Source organism: Camelus bactrianus, chromosome 9, assembly GCF_048773025.1.
Source record: "Camelus bactrianus isolate YW-2024 breed Bactrian camel chromosome 9, ASM4877302v1, whole genome shotgun sequence".
Classification (NCBI taxonomy): domain Eukaryota; kingdom Metazoa; phylum Chordata; class Mammalia; order Artiodactyla; family Camelidae; genus Camelus; species Camelus bactrianus.
The window spans coordinates 60,419,878-60,439,138 of NC_133547.1; the positions used below are offsets into that span (position 1 = coordinate 60,419,878).

The window sequence follows — 19,261 nt, forward strand, 5'->3', positions numbered from 1 at the left end:
TACTTTTTCCTTTTCCTGACTTGGATTTTTTAATATGTTTTTTGCATATGGTACTAATAAGTATAGATAAATAGGGTATGGAAGCTGCTTTCCTTATTCCAACAGAATAAAAAACCTACATAAACCAACACTGCCAAACTGTGCCCCTAGAATGCAATTCAGTTATGAAATCCAGAAGTCCTGCCTGGACAGTTTTACTGCAGTGTATGAAAAAACTTTCTGCTCTAGAATCTTCCACCATCACTGTCCCTCACCAAAATGTATGTGTGTACAGGCTTATATCTTTTAAGAGGAAAAATCTTTTTTTTTTCCTTTTTTTTCCTAACTCAGAATATAAATATAAGAATTTACCTGAAAATTTGAGAAAAATAAAACAGGACACAAAAGTGGGATACTTTGAAGAAAGACCAAGTATTCTCGGGCCAAGAGTCTCAGAAGCTTGATGAAGATGTGATTGATTTGGCCTTAACAGAGCTGTTCAGTGGAACAAACAAACCTTCTTCCTGCCTCCTTCTGCCCTCAGTCCCATAGGCCCATCAAAAGAAAGTGAAAATAAGCAGGGCTTTCATTAACAGGTCAGCGTCCATTCTACACGGAGCTGTGAAACACTGGTGCACAGAGGGACGGAGCTGGAGGAAATTCCAGAAGGGCAGAGAGAAAACAGCCTCCTTTCCAGACCCAGTTCCCCGTAACAGACACACACAGACTGGAGGCTACCCCAGGTTTAAAGAGAACCCTCTTTCACGTCCCCTTCGCAGTAAAGGAAGCCAGAGGCTTCCAGGATTTACTGTTACAACGTCTCTTTGGCTTCCAACCTTAGCCAGAGCCTAACAAGAGAAAGTCTTTTCTCCCAAGCTAGCGGCAGGTTGTAAACACTGGAATTCCCACCGGGGTACCAATGTTGGCTCTGCTTCATTCCACTTCCCCTCAGTCCACTTCACCCCCACCTTGGCACTGTCTTCCCAGAACACAGGGTGTAAGGAAGACTCTACCTTTGGTAGGCTGCTGCTGCTGCAAGTTCATCCTTCATCATCTCTAAATTAAAGTCTTGATCTACTGAGGGTTACATTAACTCCTCTAAAAATGAAAATGGCTTCATTTTTCAAAGCCAGTTTGTAAACTTTTATTTTTCTCCTTTTTGCCTTGTTCATTCATTCAAGAAGCATTTTCTGGGCATCCACCCTCTGCCTGACACCGGGCTAGAAGATCTGTTATAATGAAGAATGAAAACAGATACAGTCACTGCTTTTAGGAACCTCATAAGTCAGTGGGAGAAACAGAAGTAACTAAAAAAATGTAAAGTTGCACCTGTGAAACAGATTTCATACAAGAGAACTTATGGTCCCATGAGTGCTGGGTATCTGGCCTGGTCAGGGCATCAGGAAAAGTTTCCTGAGGAATTGACAACTCAACTGTGATCTGAAGTTTCTGGTAGAGAGCTAGCAGGTTAGGCGGTGAAGCAGGCTGGGGAGGAAGACCCTTCCGGGCAAAGGAAATACCATGTGCAAAGGCCCCGTGGCACAATGGACTGGCTGCATTCAGGAAACTGAACACAGATGAGTGGGGCTGGACTGGAATGTGAGCCAACTGGGGTAGGAGAGCTAGGTGGTGAGCAGACACTGCAGTGGCTTGTGGACTCACCATGTCAGAGTTCTTCTCTATCCTAAGAGCAGCAGCCTGATACTTAAGGGCTTTTAATCAAGATGTGACAATATCAGCATCGTGATTTCCAAAAACATTCCATAGCGTGGAAAAGAGACTGGAGAGAAGTAAGATTAGATACAAGCAGAACAGACAAGAGGCCAGAGGCAAGGGCCAGGACACTAGAGGTGGGGCTGTAAGAAGTGGGCAGACTTGCAAAGGTAAAAACCAAGAGAATCTGAAAACAGATTAGCAAAAAGAGGTAGAGGGACCAAAGACAATTCCTAGGTTTCTAACTTACTTAACTAGACAAATGGAGGATCTATGCATTGAAATACAGAACACTGGAAGAGGACCAGATCTGGGGAAGAGGTGATAAGTTCAGATTTGGACAAGCTGATTTTGAGGTGCTTCTGGCATATCCAGAAGGAAACAGCAAGACAGTAGTCATGCAGTGGGTGTGGAGCTCAGAGGAGAGGTCTAGGCCGAAGATGCAAATCTATGGATTCCCTGCACAGGATGGTCATGCAGTAAGGGGAGGTACAGACGATCACAGAATAAGAGGAGGGAACGGCAGGAAACTCAGTTAATAGTCCAACAAATGAAGATGACCTCACAAAGACGACAGAGAAGAACGGTCAGAGAGGTGGAAGTCAGAAAAGATTCCTGAGTAGGCAGGAAAGGGTGGGCTCCAAAGCATGGACGGAGAGTCTGCCCTTCCAATGGGAGGAAGAGGGACAGCTCCCCTCCTTCCACAGGAACAAGGGAGGAGAGGTTAGGCACGTGCATCCTCATTCCGGTACAAGACAGAATCATCAGTCATGATTGCCCTTGTTTCTGTTGCATCAGGGTCCCAGCGTTCTATGGCCAAAGCCCCTGCAGCTACGCACGCTTTTTCTTTACTTACAAAAACAAAAAGTGCACATGCATACACACTTCAGAACTGGCTGTTCATCACAGTCATCTATCTAACAAAGTATATTATAAACAGAGTCCCTCTTGAATCAACCAAGGGTCCCTTTAACACAGGAAACAAAAAAAAAAGGCCTCATCTGTCTTGGTAAATCTCATTGTTTGTCAAGCTATAGCTTATTTTTAATTTTTTAAAGTGACTTAGGCGAAATAAATACGGATCTGGGAAAGTTACGTCTTTAGAATAAACTGTCGGTTCACATTAGTTACTGCTGCCTTGTCATTAGGACTCCTCCTCCTCCCCAAGGCAGGGGGAATCCTCATCACCCAGCAATTCCGAGGATTCCTAGACTAGGTCCATCCTAACGGCTCACCCACACCACCTTCCCCACTGCACAGAATCAAAGCCATGTTTATAAACACGGCAGAGGCAGGCTTTCAATGAACAAAACCTCCTTTTCAATGATCTTTCAATAGCAAAATGCAGGAGCCCAGCTAGAAAAAAAACTTTTACAGTTAAGATTCTTCTTTTAAAATATCAGGAGAGTGAAGGAACTGGATGAAGATAGGAAGTACAAACTTCCAGTTATAAGATAAATAAGGACTAGGGATGTAATGTATGTACAATGTGGTGACTAAATACTGCTGTACGTACTAAGAAAGTAAATCCTAAAAGTTCTCACCACAAGGAAAAAAATCCATTTTTTCCTTTTTATTTTTGTATCTACCTAAGATGATGAAGGTTAACTAAACTTACTGTGGTAATCATTTCACAATAAAAAAAAAATTTCCTGCTTTTAAAAAATGGCTTTTTAAAAATTACAGTTTCAGATGAGTGAAATATTACGCTACAATTAAGATTCGGATTAATGACCATGAAAAGTGTACAAGAACATGGAAAATCATTTACACTACAATGTTAAGTTAAAAAAAAGAACATGAAATTAATAGAAAGCATTCTATTATTACAACCTTGTAAAAATAAGTATGTAGAAGGGCAAAGAAATAAATGAACCAGAGAAGAATACTAAGTTGTGTTTGAAGAGTCAAATTATGAAATAAAAATTTTACTTTTTAAATTTCCATTATCTGCAGTGAATATACTTTTCTCTCAATTTCCCATATCAGTTACACAGTTACATATGTATGCATAAGTGTTTACAAATGAAATGAAGGTTGTTCCTTCGGCCTGGAGTGCTTTTCTCCTGTTGGCCTGGACAATCGCTTCTCCTCCTTCTGGAGTCCTGGTGTCACTTCCTCAGGGAAGCCTTCCATCACACCCCCCAACCTCAGGCAAGGTTAAGTCCTCCGTGATACAGTCCCAGAGCACCCTGTACTTTCCTCCACCCTCTCCGTCACAGCTGGAACAGCTGGTCCACTTTCCTCCCCAGATCCTAAAATCCAGGATGGTATGCCCTGTTTCCTGCTGTATCTCAAGCATCCCGCTCAAAGGGATTCACTGTGTGAATGCTGCAAATAAACTACACCACCCCCCCATCCCAACCCAGGCACATCTCATAATCCTAAGAAAATGCCCTACAGAGAAGGAAACTTCCTCTCGCACAAAATCCTGATTCAACACTTACAAATTCATATGTCTTAGAAGAAAAAAATGAAAAGAGGGGAAAACTGTCTTGACCATCTACTTATGGATTCAAATGCAAAAGGTCTCAATATACCTCTAGAAAAAGAAAAAGGGGGACAGCCTCGGCCGGCATTCATTCTTTGAGGGGTGGAATCACTGCTCAAACACAGATTCCCATGAGGCGGGCCAACCTCCAAGGCCGGTACGTTGACAGAACACGGCTGAGGCTACAGGGAGGCAGCCACGTATAAGGGAAGGCTTTCCTGACACAAAGCTTTTCTTCTTTCTTCAAGTGAGGTTTCACAAGGCAGCCTCTCAGCCAGCGACACAGAGAGCAGGTCTGTTTTAACATTCATTGCAGGAGCTGTATGTTTACTTTTCAGACTCTCAGCTAAAAGGACCTTTTCTTTCCCAACAGCCCTCCGCGGACACCGAAGCAGCGGGCTGGGTCTGGCTGTGACTTGGAGAAGCTGGGGGCATCGGGTCGGGGGGAGTGGGTGGCTTTTGGCTTCTTCGGGAATTCCTTGAGGTTCTGGCTTGGTCATATCTGCCTGAGGTACAGGATGATGGAAAGCAACACACAGAGCGCTTTTCAGAGACTAGTTAAGATGGTTTTGAATCCCAATGCCTGGCATCTGGTGCCAACCAAGAGAACAGAAGTCACTGATGTAACTGCAACCGGATGGAGGCAAAATGACACAGAGGCTTGCATTTGGAGGCTGGGGATGGATTCAGCCTGATGCCTCCCCAGAGAGGGCACCCGGCACTACCCTGGTCCTACTTCTGCCTCAGAGATGGGCCATGACACTGGCCACCAAAACCTAGGTCACACAAAAAGATGTCCATCCTCCCTAATCTAATTAAATACAAATATAATATATAGTTTGCTAAGATTATACAGTATTATATATTATATTATTAGTATCTTCTTTGTGTTCTAGGCACAGAGGGGAGAGGATGCAAAAGAGTTAACAAAAATCAAACACCTGCCCCAGTGGAGCTTACATTCCAGTTGCAGAGGACAGTAAGTGAGAGAAACAGTCAAAATAGATGTATTATATGGGGATACTGCTAAAGATAAAATAAAGCAGGGAAAGGAAATAGGGGGTGGTGGGTAGGGAAGAATCGTAATTAAGATAGTTTGGTCAAGGCCACGTGTATGATTCCACTGGTAGAAAAGGTCTAGAAAAGGCCAGTCTGCAGAGATAGAGAGCAGATTAAAGGATGCCAGGGGCTCAGGGTGGGAATGGGAATTAATGGTAAATGAGCAGGAGGGAATCTTACTGAGGTGGTGGGAAAGTTCAAGGCGATGTTGCACAACTTGGTAAAAAGCTTTAAAATCATTGAATTGATCAGGGAAGGCCTCACTGAGGTGACATCTGAGTGGACTGGAAGGGGGTGAGGAAGTGAGCCAGGAGGACCCAGGAGGAAGAGCATTTCAGAAAGAGGGTAAGGCTGGTGCAAAGGCCCTGAGGCAAGAGCTGCGGTGGGTTGGAGGAATAGCAAGGAGCCTCTGGACCAGAAGCAGGTGTGGTGAGGGCAAATGGCTAAGATGAGGTAACAGAGGTAACAGTCTGGAAGGCTGTCAGGGAAGGACTTCAGTTTTTACTCTCAGTGCAATGGGCAACTGCTGGAGGTTTGACCTATGGGTTGGATCATTCTGGCTGCTGGGTTCAAACATAAGCTATAGGGAGACAAAGGAAAATGAGGCAGGGAGACCAGTTAGGAGGCCTTTGCCTCCTAAGTCGGGAAGTGGTGGTGAGGTGGACACGGGTGACAGCAGCTGTCACACTGAGAAATGGTCAGATCCTCGAATGTATCTTGAAGGGGATGTGGGTGGGACACGCTGATGGACCGGATGTGGATTGTGACAGAAAGTGGCATCAAGAAGAACAGCAAGATTTTTAGTCCAAGCAACACCTGAGATGGGGGAAGCCATGGGAAAGCAGGTAGCTCAGCTTTTGACATGTTAATTCGAGGATGATAATCAGACATCTGGAAATATATCAGGTTGCCCGGGGAAAGGCTCAGGGTGTGAATCACAGGTGTGTGGACCACATTTAAAACCATGAGGCTGAATGAGATCATGTAAGGAAGAGGTGTCAATTAACAAGAGGTGGCTGCAGGACTAAACCTACTTGGGATACCCCAGAGTTCCTGGACTGGTGAGGAGGAAACCAACAAAGGAGACTGGAAAAGAGTGACCAGAAAGATACACAGACAGAACACCAGTCAGGCATGGTGCCCAGAAAACCAAGTGAGAAAAATGCCTCAAGGAGGAGGGATGGAGTCCTTGTACCCAGTCTGCAAGGCAAGTGAGCTGGGGATGAGCACTGACCACTGAACTGAGCCACACGGAGATGACTGGAGACCTCATACAGCACTTGCAGCAGGGAAGTGAGGGAAAAAAGCTACCTGTGAGTTCTCTCGAGAAGAAAAGGGAGAGGAGGAAAGAAAAGAGAGGCAAATTAAAATAACAAAGAGAAATCGCTTGCGCAGCCAAACAGACTGGCAATGCCCAGCGAAGTCGATCCAGGGTAAGGGGCACAGGCACACGTGTGCACACAGTGGGTGTACAAACGGGTCCAGTTTTTGCAGCAGATGCAGGCCATGGGCATCAAAAAACTTAAAACACGCCTGCCTTTTGACCCAGCCATGTATGCCCAGGAATTTACTACCCTAAGAAAAAGAAAGGCAGGAGAACAAAGATACCCTTACAAGAATTCACCAAAAAGTCTTGCTTATAGCAGTAAAGAAGTAGAAATAGCCAATAATACAAGATTTGGTTACACCGTAGTGCAGTCATACAAAAAAAAAAAAAAAAAAAAAAAAAAAAAAAAACCACAACACTATTGGAGTCATTAAATGGATCTAGTTTCACTGAGGTGGAAAAAAAGTTATAAAGCCATACGTATAGTGAGTTCCAAGTTTGGGGAAAAAGTTATACATTCATATACATATATATGATTGCCATGCCCCAAAAAGCTGAGTAGATATATAACAAAATGTTAACAGGATTAGCTCTGAATAAAAGAATTTCCAGGGATTTTAACCTGGAGGGTCTTTGGAAGAAAGTATGTACAGAGGTTTCAGGCAAAGGCTTCAAGACCAAAAGGCCTGGGTTAAATCCGAATTCTGCCACCACCTACTATGTGGCCTGGGCAAGTTACATAACATCTGCCTATTTCCTCATGAAAGGGGATGGCAATACAATCTACCTCATAGATATGCTGGATGACTATATGGGAAGAAAAAAAATTTTATATATATATATCAAGAATTCAGAACAATGCCTGGTACATACTAAGCACTCACAATGGGGTTTTTTGGTCTTTTTTTTCAATAATTATGAAATAATAATAATCAGAAAAATAAATAACATTTTCAGTTTTAGGAGTATATGTTGCTTTTAAAAGGAGAAAAGATATTAATACAATCAGCACCCTCTCCCCAACCCTGTATCTACAGGTTCCACATCCACAGATTCAACCAAGTGTGGATCGAAAATATTCGGGGAAAAAAAATTCCAGAAAGCTCCCAAAACCAAAACCAAAACTAGAATTTGCTGTGCTCCAGCAACTATTTATAAAGCATTTACATTTAGTAAGTATTATAAATAATCTAGACATGATGTAAAGCATATGGGAGGGTGTGCATAGGTTACATGCAAATACTATGCTACTTTATAAAAAAGGGACTTGTGCATCCACAGACTGTGGTTTGGAGTCAGGGTGGGTGCAAAAGATACAAACTATAATATTTCAATTTGGGGAGCAAGACAAAAATTTATGAGAACTTTTCTGTGAGCATTCCATGAGACTGAAATAACGAGGTCTTAGGGGTTTACTAGGTTCATAAAAGTAACTAGTTGGCTACGCAGGACTGGTTTGGCCATTTCTACCATCAGGCTGATCACGGCACTGGAGGCTCTAGCTGTGCCCTAAACAACAGCCCCCTGCCAGCTTACAACTGTCACACACTTCCTCTCACGTCTGTCTCGTGCCTGCCTCCTATTCAGCTGAAGAAACAGTGAATAATTTTTCAAGCTTGAATTTAAAATTGTTTTTAACTGAGGAGCAGTTTTTTTTTTTTAATTTTCTCTTTTCTTCCTCTGACTCAAGTTCCAAGGATCAGTAGTTTGATTTATCTCTCAGTTGAAAAACTGGAAAAACAGCGCTGTGTTTACTTTCAAATAAATGCATGCAGTGTCTGTCAGGCTTGCCTCCTCGAGACGCACAGCCCACCTACTGGAACACTCCATCCTCACGGAAGAGTGAGGGAGGCCGTGCCCCTCTTGTGACTGGCCTATCTGTCCTTGAAACGTAAAGTAACAACCCTTTGCTTATAAGATTTTTAAATAAATAGGGAGCTGTTTGCTTTTACTCTCGTTTCCCTTTTTTTTTTTTTCTCCCAACTCTGGGAGACATACAGGGGAAGAAAACAGACATACATAGAAAACAAAGAGCATAAGCAAGGAGCTTTCCAAAGGTATTTCATTTTCACAGTGGGTCTGGGTACAGCAATTCTCCAACCACCTCCTGTGCATTATTGAACTGAGGAAATGTGTACATATATGGATGATGCTGAGAGCCAGGGCTCTCCTATAGAAAGGAGGAAAGTCAGGAAGAACCCTGTGGGGTTGAATTAGAATTAGAGGTTTCTGTATAAATTCATTATGTTTAATATATAGACACAGAAATAGGTAACTTTACATGTCTGTGTGTATATGTGATGTGTGTGTGCACGCACGTGTGTATGTATATATGTGTGTGTATATGTGTGTAAATACAGAAAGCCTTTTAGGAAAAATGAAGGCTCAAGAATCAAGAAGGTTTTTAAGAAAAAGAGCAGTGAGAAGAGGTCTGTCCAACCTGATATTGACAATCTCTCCAATAAAAACAGGGAGACTATGTAAAACCCATTAGGAAAAAATACAAGATCCTCATCCTACACCATACAGCAAAATGAACTCCAGATTGATTAAAAAGTTAAAAGTTGAAAAACTAAATAAAGAACTTAACCATCTCAAGTGTTGGTGTAGGGAAAGTATCTACGTTGATTTCTTCCTAAGAGGTAACACACTGGTTCTCAGACTTGAGCGGGCATCAGAATCCCCCAGAGCCCTTGTTAAAACACAGATTGCCAGGCCCCATCCCTAGGATTTCTGATCCTGGAGGACTGGGATAGGGCCTGGGAATTTACATTCCTAATATCTTTCCAGCTGATGCTCAGGCTGCTGGTCTAGAGACCATTCTTTGAAAACCACCAGGTTAGCTAATGGTCTCGATGCCATTTGTTCACCTTTCTTTACTGATTTTAAATGCCACCTTTATCACATAGTAAATTCTGTCTACATAGGATGCTGTTTGGAAAAACACAGATGATGAGAACAAGTCAAAAGGATACAGGAGCCGGCGTGAAGAGTCACCCACTGGGCAAACCTGGGATAACTGAGCATCAAAATAATGGCAGTGATAAATTATAACCCACCAAATAAAATAAGAATCCATGAGTTGAGACTGATCATTCATACCTACATAAAGGAAAAGCTCTTCCTTGCAACAGTATGCCAACTAATAAATGTAGAAGGAATGACTAAATTGGGAAGAAAATTTTTGCGTGGAAAGAAAATTTTTGCAACCATCATGATTAATAACTGATTCAGACAACAATCATTAGTGAATGCAAAAACTAGTAGGTGAAGGTATGATGAGGAACAGATATTTACATAATCTCAAAGTACTGTATATCACTATAAATTACTTTTTAATTACAAAGAGAAAATAGTAATTTTACAGTGGAGAATCTGGCAGACACCTCCTTCACCAAATGGTCAAAGTTAACGTCATCAATAATGAAACAAGGTGAGCAGTGTGCCCTCTGGTGTGACGCACCAAGATGGACACAACGTTGCTGCTGCAGCGCTCCTGCCGAAAACGCACGCTCTGACTCTGACGAAGGAGAAACATCAGACAAAGCCACACCGAGGGGATTCCATAAAAAGACTGGCCTGCGCTCTTCAACAATGATAATGTTATCAAAGACAAAAACCGGCTGAGGGAACTGACCCCAGATTTAAGGACAACCAAATGCAATGCATAATCTTGCATGGGATTCTGGATGGGGATGGCGGGGATCACTTGAAGTGCATTTTTTGCAACAACTGGAAAATATGAATCATATAACAATATTAAAAAAGTTGGGGGAGGGTATAGCTCAGAGGTAGAGTGTGCAACTAGCATGCACAAGGTCCTAGGTTCAATCCCTAGCACCTTCATCATAAATAAATAAATAAATAAATAAATAAATAAATAAATAAATAAACAAACAAACAAACAAACAAACAAACAAACAAACCAACCTAATTACCCTTCCCCAAAAAATAAATAGGTAAAAATGTTAGACAGCTTCAAGTGGTTAATTGTACAGTGGTTAGGTAAGAAAACATCCCTCTTCTTAGGAAATAAGACACTTAATATGTGGGATAAAGAAGCACAAGATCTGTCATTTTAAATGATTCAGAAAACCATTATGCATGTATATACAGAGAGAGACGATGTGAAGGCAAACACATCAAAATATTAACAGTCGGGTGAAAGGTATAGGGGAGTTCTTTGTCCTATTCTTGTTGTTTATGATTCTGATATTATTCAGAATGAAAAGGTTCTGTTTTCAAAGCTACTTCAAGGCTACATTTCCCTCCTTGAAAGCAGGGCAATCTGGTCATGCCAAGGTCTGCAGTGCTCAGGCCAGCTGCACTGCCGGAGAGGAACACTGCAAGACACAAGAGAATCTCAGACCCTACCTGCTACCCAGGTAAACCAAAATTAAATCATCCAGTGGGCAGGTACAAATGAAACCTATGTTGATGACAACTGCAGCTGGCAGATGGGGATTATGTTTGACAATTCCTCTAATAAAAAGGTTTTTCAAAATTGATATTCAACCTCAAAAGCTAGCTTCCACACAGAGATGACTAGAGCTATCCTTAAGAGCCAAACTAGGACTTTTGGTCAAGTCCTCTGTGCAGCCACAGCCAGGTCAATGTCCCCGCAGAGTCAGCCAAGGCTGACCATTATGTAACCGCCGGACTTGAGTAAAACCCTCCACCATAGCATCCCTTGGCCCGGGGTGGGGTGGGGCGGGGTTGGGGAGGCAGGAAACATCAGCTGAGTTTCCCAGTCAACTTCCAAGTTCACCCAGGGGAAAACAAGGGAGCGAATGAAAGAATGAATGACGTCTTGTGGAGCAGAAAAATGCCCTTTCCGGGGAAAAGTGGTTTCAGGAAGACAGGGCCACAGTGAGAGGAGTCACCTCACCTACTGTGACCCGCTACCCTGTGAAACCATGTTTGTATTCAGACACCACCCTGGTAACACTGCCAGCCCAGCAGTTCCCCGAGGAGAGGAGGCGCCAAGACCGTGGTGCTGAAAGGTCCCAGGTTAATGACAGCCTTCCCACTCCACACCCCCAAAGCTTCTGCATTTGTCCAGTCTTCGAGTTCTCTCTTGAAACAACCTTGGGACTGCCTCCCATTTCGGCAAGGAGGTTCCACATAGGAGACTGGGTCTCTGCTGTCCATCTCTGGGATTTGAACCTTCCAATCTTTGGGAAGCAAAGTATCAGAGGAGACAATAATAACTACCATTACTACTACTACCACCACCATTACTCCTCCTCCTCCTCCAGCACTTCCACCTGTCAGCACCGCTATTAGCTCATTTAATCTCAAAACAACATTTTATACACAAGGAAACAGAAAAACAGAGAAGTTAAGTGACTGCCCGATTTTCAAAGCTGGTGGAATCAGGATTCAAACCCAGGTAGCCTGACTCCAGAAGCTACATGTTCTTAATTACTTCTCTACACGACAAATTTGCAATCTTTTACCAGACAGCCTTGCTCTCAACAGAAAGCTTTATGAAACATGGCCAGAATACTATCTATATTGGCTATGCCACTGTCATCCTAGATTTGTTTTCCTAAGAAAAAGCAGCCCACTGATCTATTACCACCCAAGTTTTCCATCAGACTGGGATCTGATGTGCCTCACTACTCAACGCAGCCACATGCCCTAAGAGCTAAGGCTGGTGTCGGCAAGAGCAGCAGGAGCTGCAGCCACAGACACAGCGACAGCCCCTGGGAGCCATGGAAAACATCCTCTTGAATCATTCTGGGCTCGAAGAGAAAAATCACAACAGTAATTACAAACAAGGAGCAGAACATGGCAAAATGTATGGGATGGCAAACTGGTTCATCATCAGAAAACTGTTTGACAGTCTCTGCCAAAGCTAAACATACACCCACCCTATGAACCAAGTCCCTAAGATAGACAGATATAGATAGATAGATAGATAGATAGATAAACAGACAGACAGACAGACAGATTCAACATAAGTACATGTCTGTGTCCTCCAAAACACATGTATAGGAATGTTCATAGCAGCTTTGCTAGTGATGGCTAAAAAGTGGAAACAACTCAAATGTGCACCGACAGGAGCCTAGACAAATAAATTGTGGTATACTCATAGAATAGTATACTATACCTCAGTAAAAAAAAAAAAAAAAAAAACTTAATTAAAAAAAAAATTTTTAGGGGAGGTAATTAGGTTTATTTATTTTTTTAATGCAGGTCCTGTGGATTGAACCCACAACCTCGTGTATACTAAGCACACACTCTACCACTGAGCTATACTCTCCCCACCAAAACAACTCTTGTCACATGCAAAAGCACGACTTTCACAATATAATGAAGAGCCAGGCACAAGAAAACATACTATCCAATTTCACTGATATGAAATTGAATAGGCAAAACTAATCAATAGTGATCAATAGTGACTGAATTCCAAATAGTGGTTATCTCAGCATGGGGCAAGGAGATGGTGACTGGAAAGGACATGGGGAAACTTCTGGGGCCCTGGAAATGTTCTATATCTTGATCTTGGTGGTGATTATACAGATGTGAACATATGTAAATATTCACCGAGCTGTATCACTTAAGATTTGTGCACTTTTCTTAAAAAGGAAAAAAATTTGAATACCCGGAGGGGGTGGGAATCGAAGACAAGTTTAAAGCAAGAATGTTTTCATTATTAAACAAGACAGGACAAAAATAAATGCACTAAGCTTTCAACTCAAAAAGCTATAAATGACTGACTGAATAAATAAATAAGGCAGATCTAGAGCAAATAGTTGAAAAAAGTTAACAAAGTTAAAAATAGAAATTAATATTAGAAAATACAGTATAATTGATAAATAGGTCCAAGTAGCTGTCCTGTGAAAAACAAATTAAAAACCAAAAGTTCAAGCAAAAATGTTTACCAAAAAAAGGGGAGAAAAACCCACAATTACCAACATGTTTAAGGGAGAAAAATCAGAAACATTTTTTTAAATGAGAATGCTATCTAAAATCTTTATACTAATAATCTGAAAATCTCATGAAACTTTTTTCAGAAGATATGAATTAACAAAATTGACACAAGATAAATCAGAAAAGTTGAACAAATCAGTCATTATGGGGAAAAAAGCTGAAAAAGTCATCAAAGAATTTTTTCAAAGAAAGCTGGCAGACTTAGCTGGTTTTATGGGTGAGCTCTTTCCTGCACTCATGGAACAGATAATTCCCATGTTATAGTCTATTCCTGAAGCTGGAAAGCACTTCAATTTACTTTATAAAACTAGCTTTGCCTTGATTCCAAAGCTGACAAAAATAGTACAAAACTACAGACAAATATCATTTAGGAATATAGTTGGGAAAACCCCAAATAAAATATTAACAAGCGATTCCAACAAAATTTTCAAGGAATAATCTACCGTGAGCAATTAGGTATATTCTAGAAGTTCTAAGATGGCTACTACAAGGAAATTAATATTATAAATTGAAAGAAGAAAAATCATATAATTATCTCAATAGTTGTTTTAAAAATATTTGCTAAAATTTCAACCTCCATCTTGATTTTAAAACAACAACAACAACAACAACAACAACAACAACAACAACAACAACAACAACAACAACGATTAACAAACCAAGAAGACAAGATACCAACTAATACCCAACCTCACAGCCAGGGAAGAATCACTAGAAGTATGGTTATCAGGAAGGGCAGGATGCCCGCTCTGGCACCACTAAAACAGGAAGTTGTATGCAAAGCAACTAACAAGAAAAAGAAATATAATTATCTCCTAGGAAGAGCAAAATGATCGATCTTAGTAACCACATGAACGTCTACCAAAGAAAACCTAAAAGAAACTGTTGAGAATCTATACTAAGAATTCAGCAACTGATTGATTATTTTTTAAAAAGTACAGAAACTAACCGTCATATACCAACAACAAACATGAAATTAGAAGACGTAGTAGGAAAAGACCCCACTGAAAATTACATCAAAACTATTTTAAAAACTAAAAGAATCTATCTGAAGAAGATGACTTCAAAATGATTTGAGTGAACTTAGAGACATTCCATGTTCCTGGGCAGGAAGAATCAGTATGGAAATTCTCTGCAAAGGAATTTTACATATGATAGGATTCCAACAAAATCTCAAGGGATTTGGGTAGGAGAGTAGGAAGAGGAAGAACCTGACAAAGTAACTTAAAGTTCATGTGATGGTGTCATCCATGCAAAGAAGAGGCAGAAGATCTTGAAAACAATAGAAACTTGAATGTCAGATATTAAAAATATAACATTATAATTGTTGAGTCAGAGTGATTTGAAAAGGCAGATTAAAAAAAAAAAAGCAGATGAAATGGACAGTTCCCAAATAGGCCCAAGTCAACATATGTTTTTAGTATATGCTTAAGAGAGCAATTCAAATCATTGGGGATATAGATAGATCACTCAATAAATAGTGCTAAATTAACTGGTTCACTATTTGGGAAAAATTAAATCAGATCCCTTACTCACAGTGCACACAAACATAAATTCATTTGCATGAAGAAGTAAATGAAAAAATAAAATTACAATGAACTAGGGGAAGATACAGATGATCATTTACCTAATCTCAGAATAAGGGAAAGACTTTCAAAACATAAAAAAGGCTGAAAATATAAAAGGTGGCAGATTTGACTACAAAAAGTTTAAAACATCCGTATGGAAAAAAGAAAAAAAGCCTGCAAAATTAAAAAGCAAATGAAAAACTGGAAAAACATTTACAAATTATAAGACAAAGAACAATAGCCTTAACATGTAAAGAGCTCTTTCAAAACCAAAAGAGAAAAACACATTTCAGTATAAAAATGAGTAAAGGACATTAATAAGGCAATAAACACACTTTAAAAACATGCAGTCTCCTTCAGTAAATCACAGCTTTAAAAAAAGGTGGAGTGGAGTTAGGGGGGACCTCAAAGTCCCCAAATAAACACTAAATGCAATGAGTGGGCCTTGCCCAAATCCAGGTTCAAGCAAACCAACTATAAAACAATATTTGGAGATAAATGATGAAATTGAATATGAACTGGGTATTAGGTGATAATGAGGAATCCATATAAATATTGCTAGCTGTGATAATGGTACAGTAATGATGTTAATAAAATGTCCTTTTTTTTAGTGAGATGCATGATGACGAATCTAGGACAAAAGGCTGAGACATCTGTGATTTATGTCAAAATACTGCAGCCAGAAAGAAATAGACGAAGCAAACCTGGCATAATGTTCATTATCAAACATGCAAAAAAAAAAAATATATATATATATATAAATAGGTCCAATAAATGCCAAGGTGCAATAGAAACCAGCCATTTCGACAACTGCTGATGTAAAGATAAACTGGTAGAACTTTTCTGGAGGGTAATCTGGCAACATGTGTCAAGACCTTGAAAAATGTTTAAACCCAGCAAGTTTGTGTTCAACAATTTATCACAAATAAATAAATTTTCAACAGTTGGTACAAAGATTTATAAATGTGTAAGTTTATCACCATAACATTATTTGTGACTGTGAAATACTAAAAACTACCCAAATGTTCAACCTTAAATTTTCATACAGCCAGCCATCTGATAGACTACTACCAAACAGTCATCAAAAACTGAATTCTGAAATAGATTTTTAAAAAGAAGTCTCTGATGTATAGCACGAGGAAGTATGTTCAGTATCTTGTAATAACCTTTAATGAAAAAGAATATGAAAACGAATATTTGTGTGTATATGCATGACTGGGACATTGTGCTCTGCACCAAAAATTGACACATTGTAACTGACAGTACTTCAATTAAAAAAAAAAAACAACCTGAATTCTGGAATAATAATCAAAGCTATATTGATGTATTTTATGATATAGCAGCTTTGGAAAACAGTATGGCTACTCCTCAAAAAATTAAAAATAGAATTACCCCATGATTCAGTAATTCTACTTCCAAGTATATGCCCAAAAGAATGGAAAGCAGGGACTTGAAGAGATATTTGCACCCCCATATTCACAACAGCGCTATTCACTCTATGCAAAAAGTAGAAGCAACCCAAGTGTCCTTGGGTGGTTGACTGGATAAACAAAACGCAGTCTATCCATAATACAGCGGAATATTATTCAGCATTAAAAAGGAGATTCTGCCATGAGAATAAACCTTAAGGACATTATGAGGAGTGAAATAAGCCAGACACAAAAGGGCAAATACTGTATGATTCCACTGATATGGGGCACCGGGAGTAAGCAGATTCACAGAGACAGAGAGAAGTATGGTGGGGGCTGAGAGAAGGGAGGGAATGGGAGTTGTGCTGAAGGGGCACAGACTGAGTTTGGTAAGATGAAAATGTGCTAGGATGGATGGTGGGATGGGTGCGGCAAAGGAATTTAGTACCCCTGAGCTGTACATTTTTAAATGGTTAAGATGGTAAGCTTTATGTGTTTTTTAACACAATAAAAAATAAAGATACGTTAATACATTTTAAAGAGAAAAAGGCATGTTGCAAAATAGTATGTTCATGTATGATCTCAATTTTGTTTCAGTGACGTCTTAAATATTAATATACTGCACGCAGGAAAGAAAGCTCAGAAGGGTATACATCAAAATGTTAACAATAATTATCACTAGGCACTGTGCCCAGAGCAGAATTTTATTTGCTTTGTGTGTCTGTGTGCTTCTGTGCAACTCCCAATTTTTCTGCAATTACTTTTATAATTGAAAGCAAAAGTATGCCAATCAGACAAACAAAAAAGGAGAAGGACACTCATGTGGGCTGCCGATCCTAACATGAGAATGCCCACAAGTTTATTTCCCAATGACATAATAAATATAACCTTCCTTGAGAATCAAATTATAAAAAGCAGGCCAGCATTTGGGAAAATAAAGACCAGCTCAGAAGACAGAGCATCAGGGAGTTCTCTGCAGTACTAGAACAGAGGCAGATCTTGGCTTTAAACAATTCCTGAGTCCTGTGTGGGTTCACCACGTCTGTGCGCGCCCAGCAGAAAGGAAAAGACCACAGGGGGCCTCAAACACCGCTCAAGAGGCGGCTCAGAAAGAACAGGCTCACAAATCAACGCGGTGCTCTCCCTGGGACTCGACATTCCCCACCCCCACATCTCTCTTAAGCTAAATCCACGTTCAGAAAACATTTGCTAGACAGCAGACATCAGGAGAAAAAGGAGCCTTTCTTTCCGTGGTGTTCTGTCGCCACAGCTGGTTCTGCTCTGAATAGAGGCTTTATGAGGAAGGGTCCAGATACCCGAGCCACGAGCTATGCCACTGACCACAAACAGACGCTGGGAGTTAGACTGCCGTGCAGCATAGGCACCCTGCATAATCACCATAGAGCTTCCATCACATTCCAACATCCAGGAAATGTTGATTGCGCGCCTACTAAGCACAGGGCACGATGTGTAACACCGCCCCACACAAACTCGCATGCACACACCTGCACACACACGATGCTCCTTTGTTCTGTTTGGAGGATCAGACAAGGAAAGCAATGATTTAGGCTGGAGGCTTTTGACAGTTTGATTTTACATGCCACACATCTCCTGGGTCAGGAAAAGAGGGGCAGAGGCAGAGGGAAAGTATTCATCCCTGAGGAAGGACACAAAGTGTGCATATCACTGTATCCCACCACTAGAGGCCCTGGTCCAAGGGGGCTGAATTCCACAGACAGGACAGAGAGCAGCTTTCAGCCTTCCTAAAACTCCACGGATGGCAGCCCCAGGGAACAGAGTCACTGTGGCCCCTGGTCCTGGTTGAGACTGCATCACCAGGTTTATCTGCCATGTGGAGAGAGAGCCACACCTTCCAATTCTCTTCCCCCCCCCCACAAAGAATCGCATTAGCCACACATCCATCATACATACTTTTGCCCCCATTGTTCTTCAGGACATTGGAGAGGTTGACGGAGGCGGTGCCTAGCAGTTCATTTCTCAAGGTGTGGCAGCTCCAGACCTTCAGATCTAAATGACTCTGGGCCGTGACATTCCTGGAAAACAAATACTTGATTCATCACAACCAAGAAGATCAGTCACTCCTGTAACTTAGAAGAAGACAGACAAACTATATGGCTGACATCTTGGAAGTGGGGAGAACCCCAAAGAAGAAGACACTCACATATACCCTTTCCCCCACAAAGCTGTCCTGTAACCATCTAGCTAATAATGAATGCTCTGTGAGCTCAACGATGTAGAAACGCCTCAAGAGAAGGTGCCTCAGGTGCCAAAGGCAGAAGGGGCAGAGGCCATGCAGGAGACCTGGATCTCCCACAACCCCCTTGCAGTGCCTTCTCTCCCCCCACCAGGTGGCTGCACTCAGAGAGAAGGGATTTCCTCTTACAAAATGATGATCTCATTCCAGAGAAGCTCAGAGCTCCCAATTCGCTTCCCAGTCTTCTTGGTCTCACTGGGGAGTCCATCCACTGCCACTTCCACAAACGAGTTAATTCGAGGTTGACGACTATGCACCTTGGGCTTTGCTGACACCACTGGACGGGAAAGAAAGAAAAAGTCAAGGATGAGTCAGAGGGCTCCCAGCTGCCCCCCTGTGGCAGGTGTTCTTGCTCTTTTTCGTTCTTTCTTTTTAAAAACAAATTTTGTTTTTTCCTCATTCTAAAAAGACTTTTTTTTTTTAATGTGAGGATATAACTATACACACACACTCACACACACACACACACATACACAAACACACACACACACAAACACACAC

At 41.1% G+C, this 19,261-nt stretch overlaps 1 protein-coding gene across 2 annotated transcripts in view; it reads right to left on the reverse strand.

The window, feature by feature from the left end:
- Positions 1-19,261, reverse strand: part of WWP2 (WW domain containing E3 ubiquitin protein ligase 2) — a 118,239-nt gene that overhangs the window by 75,582 nt on the left and 23,396 nt on the right. For both annotated transcript variants that reach the window (XM_074370507.1, XM_010960587.3), the window contains exons 3-4: positions 18,890-19,037; positions 18,418-18,539 (exon numbers count right to left, since the gene is read on the reverse strand). In XM_074370507.1, the coding sequence (XP_074226608.1) occupies positions 18,418-18,539; positions 18,890-19,037 (270 nt within the window). The remainder of the gene's footprint in view (positions 1-18,417; positions 18,540-18,889; positions 19,038-19,261) is intronic.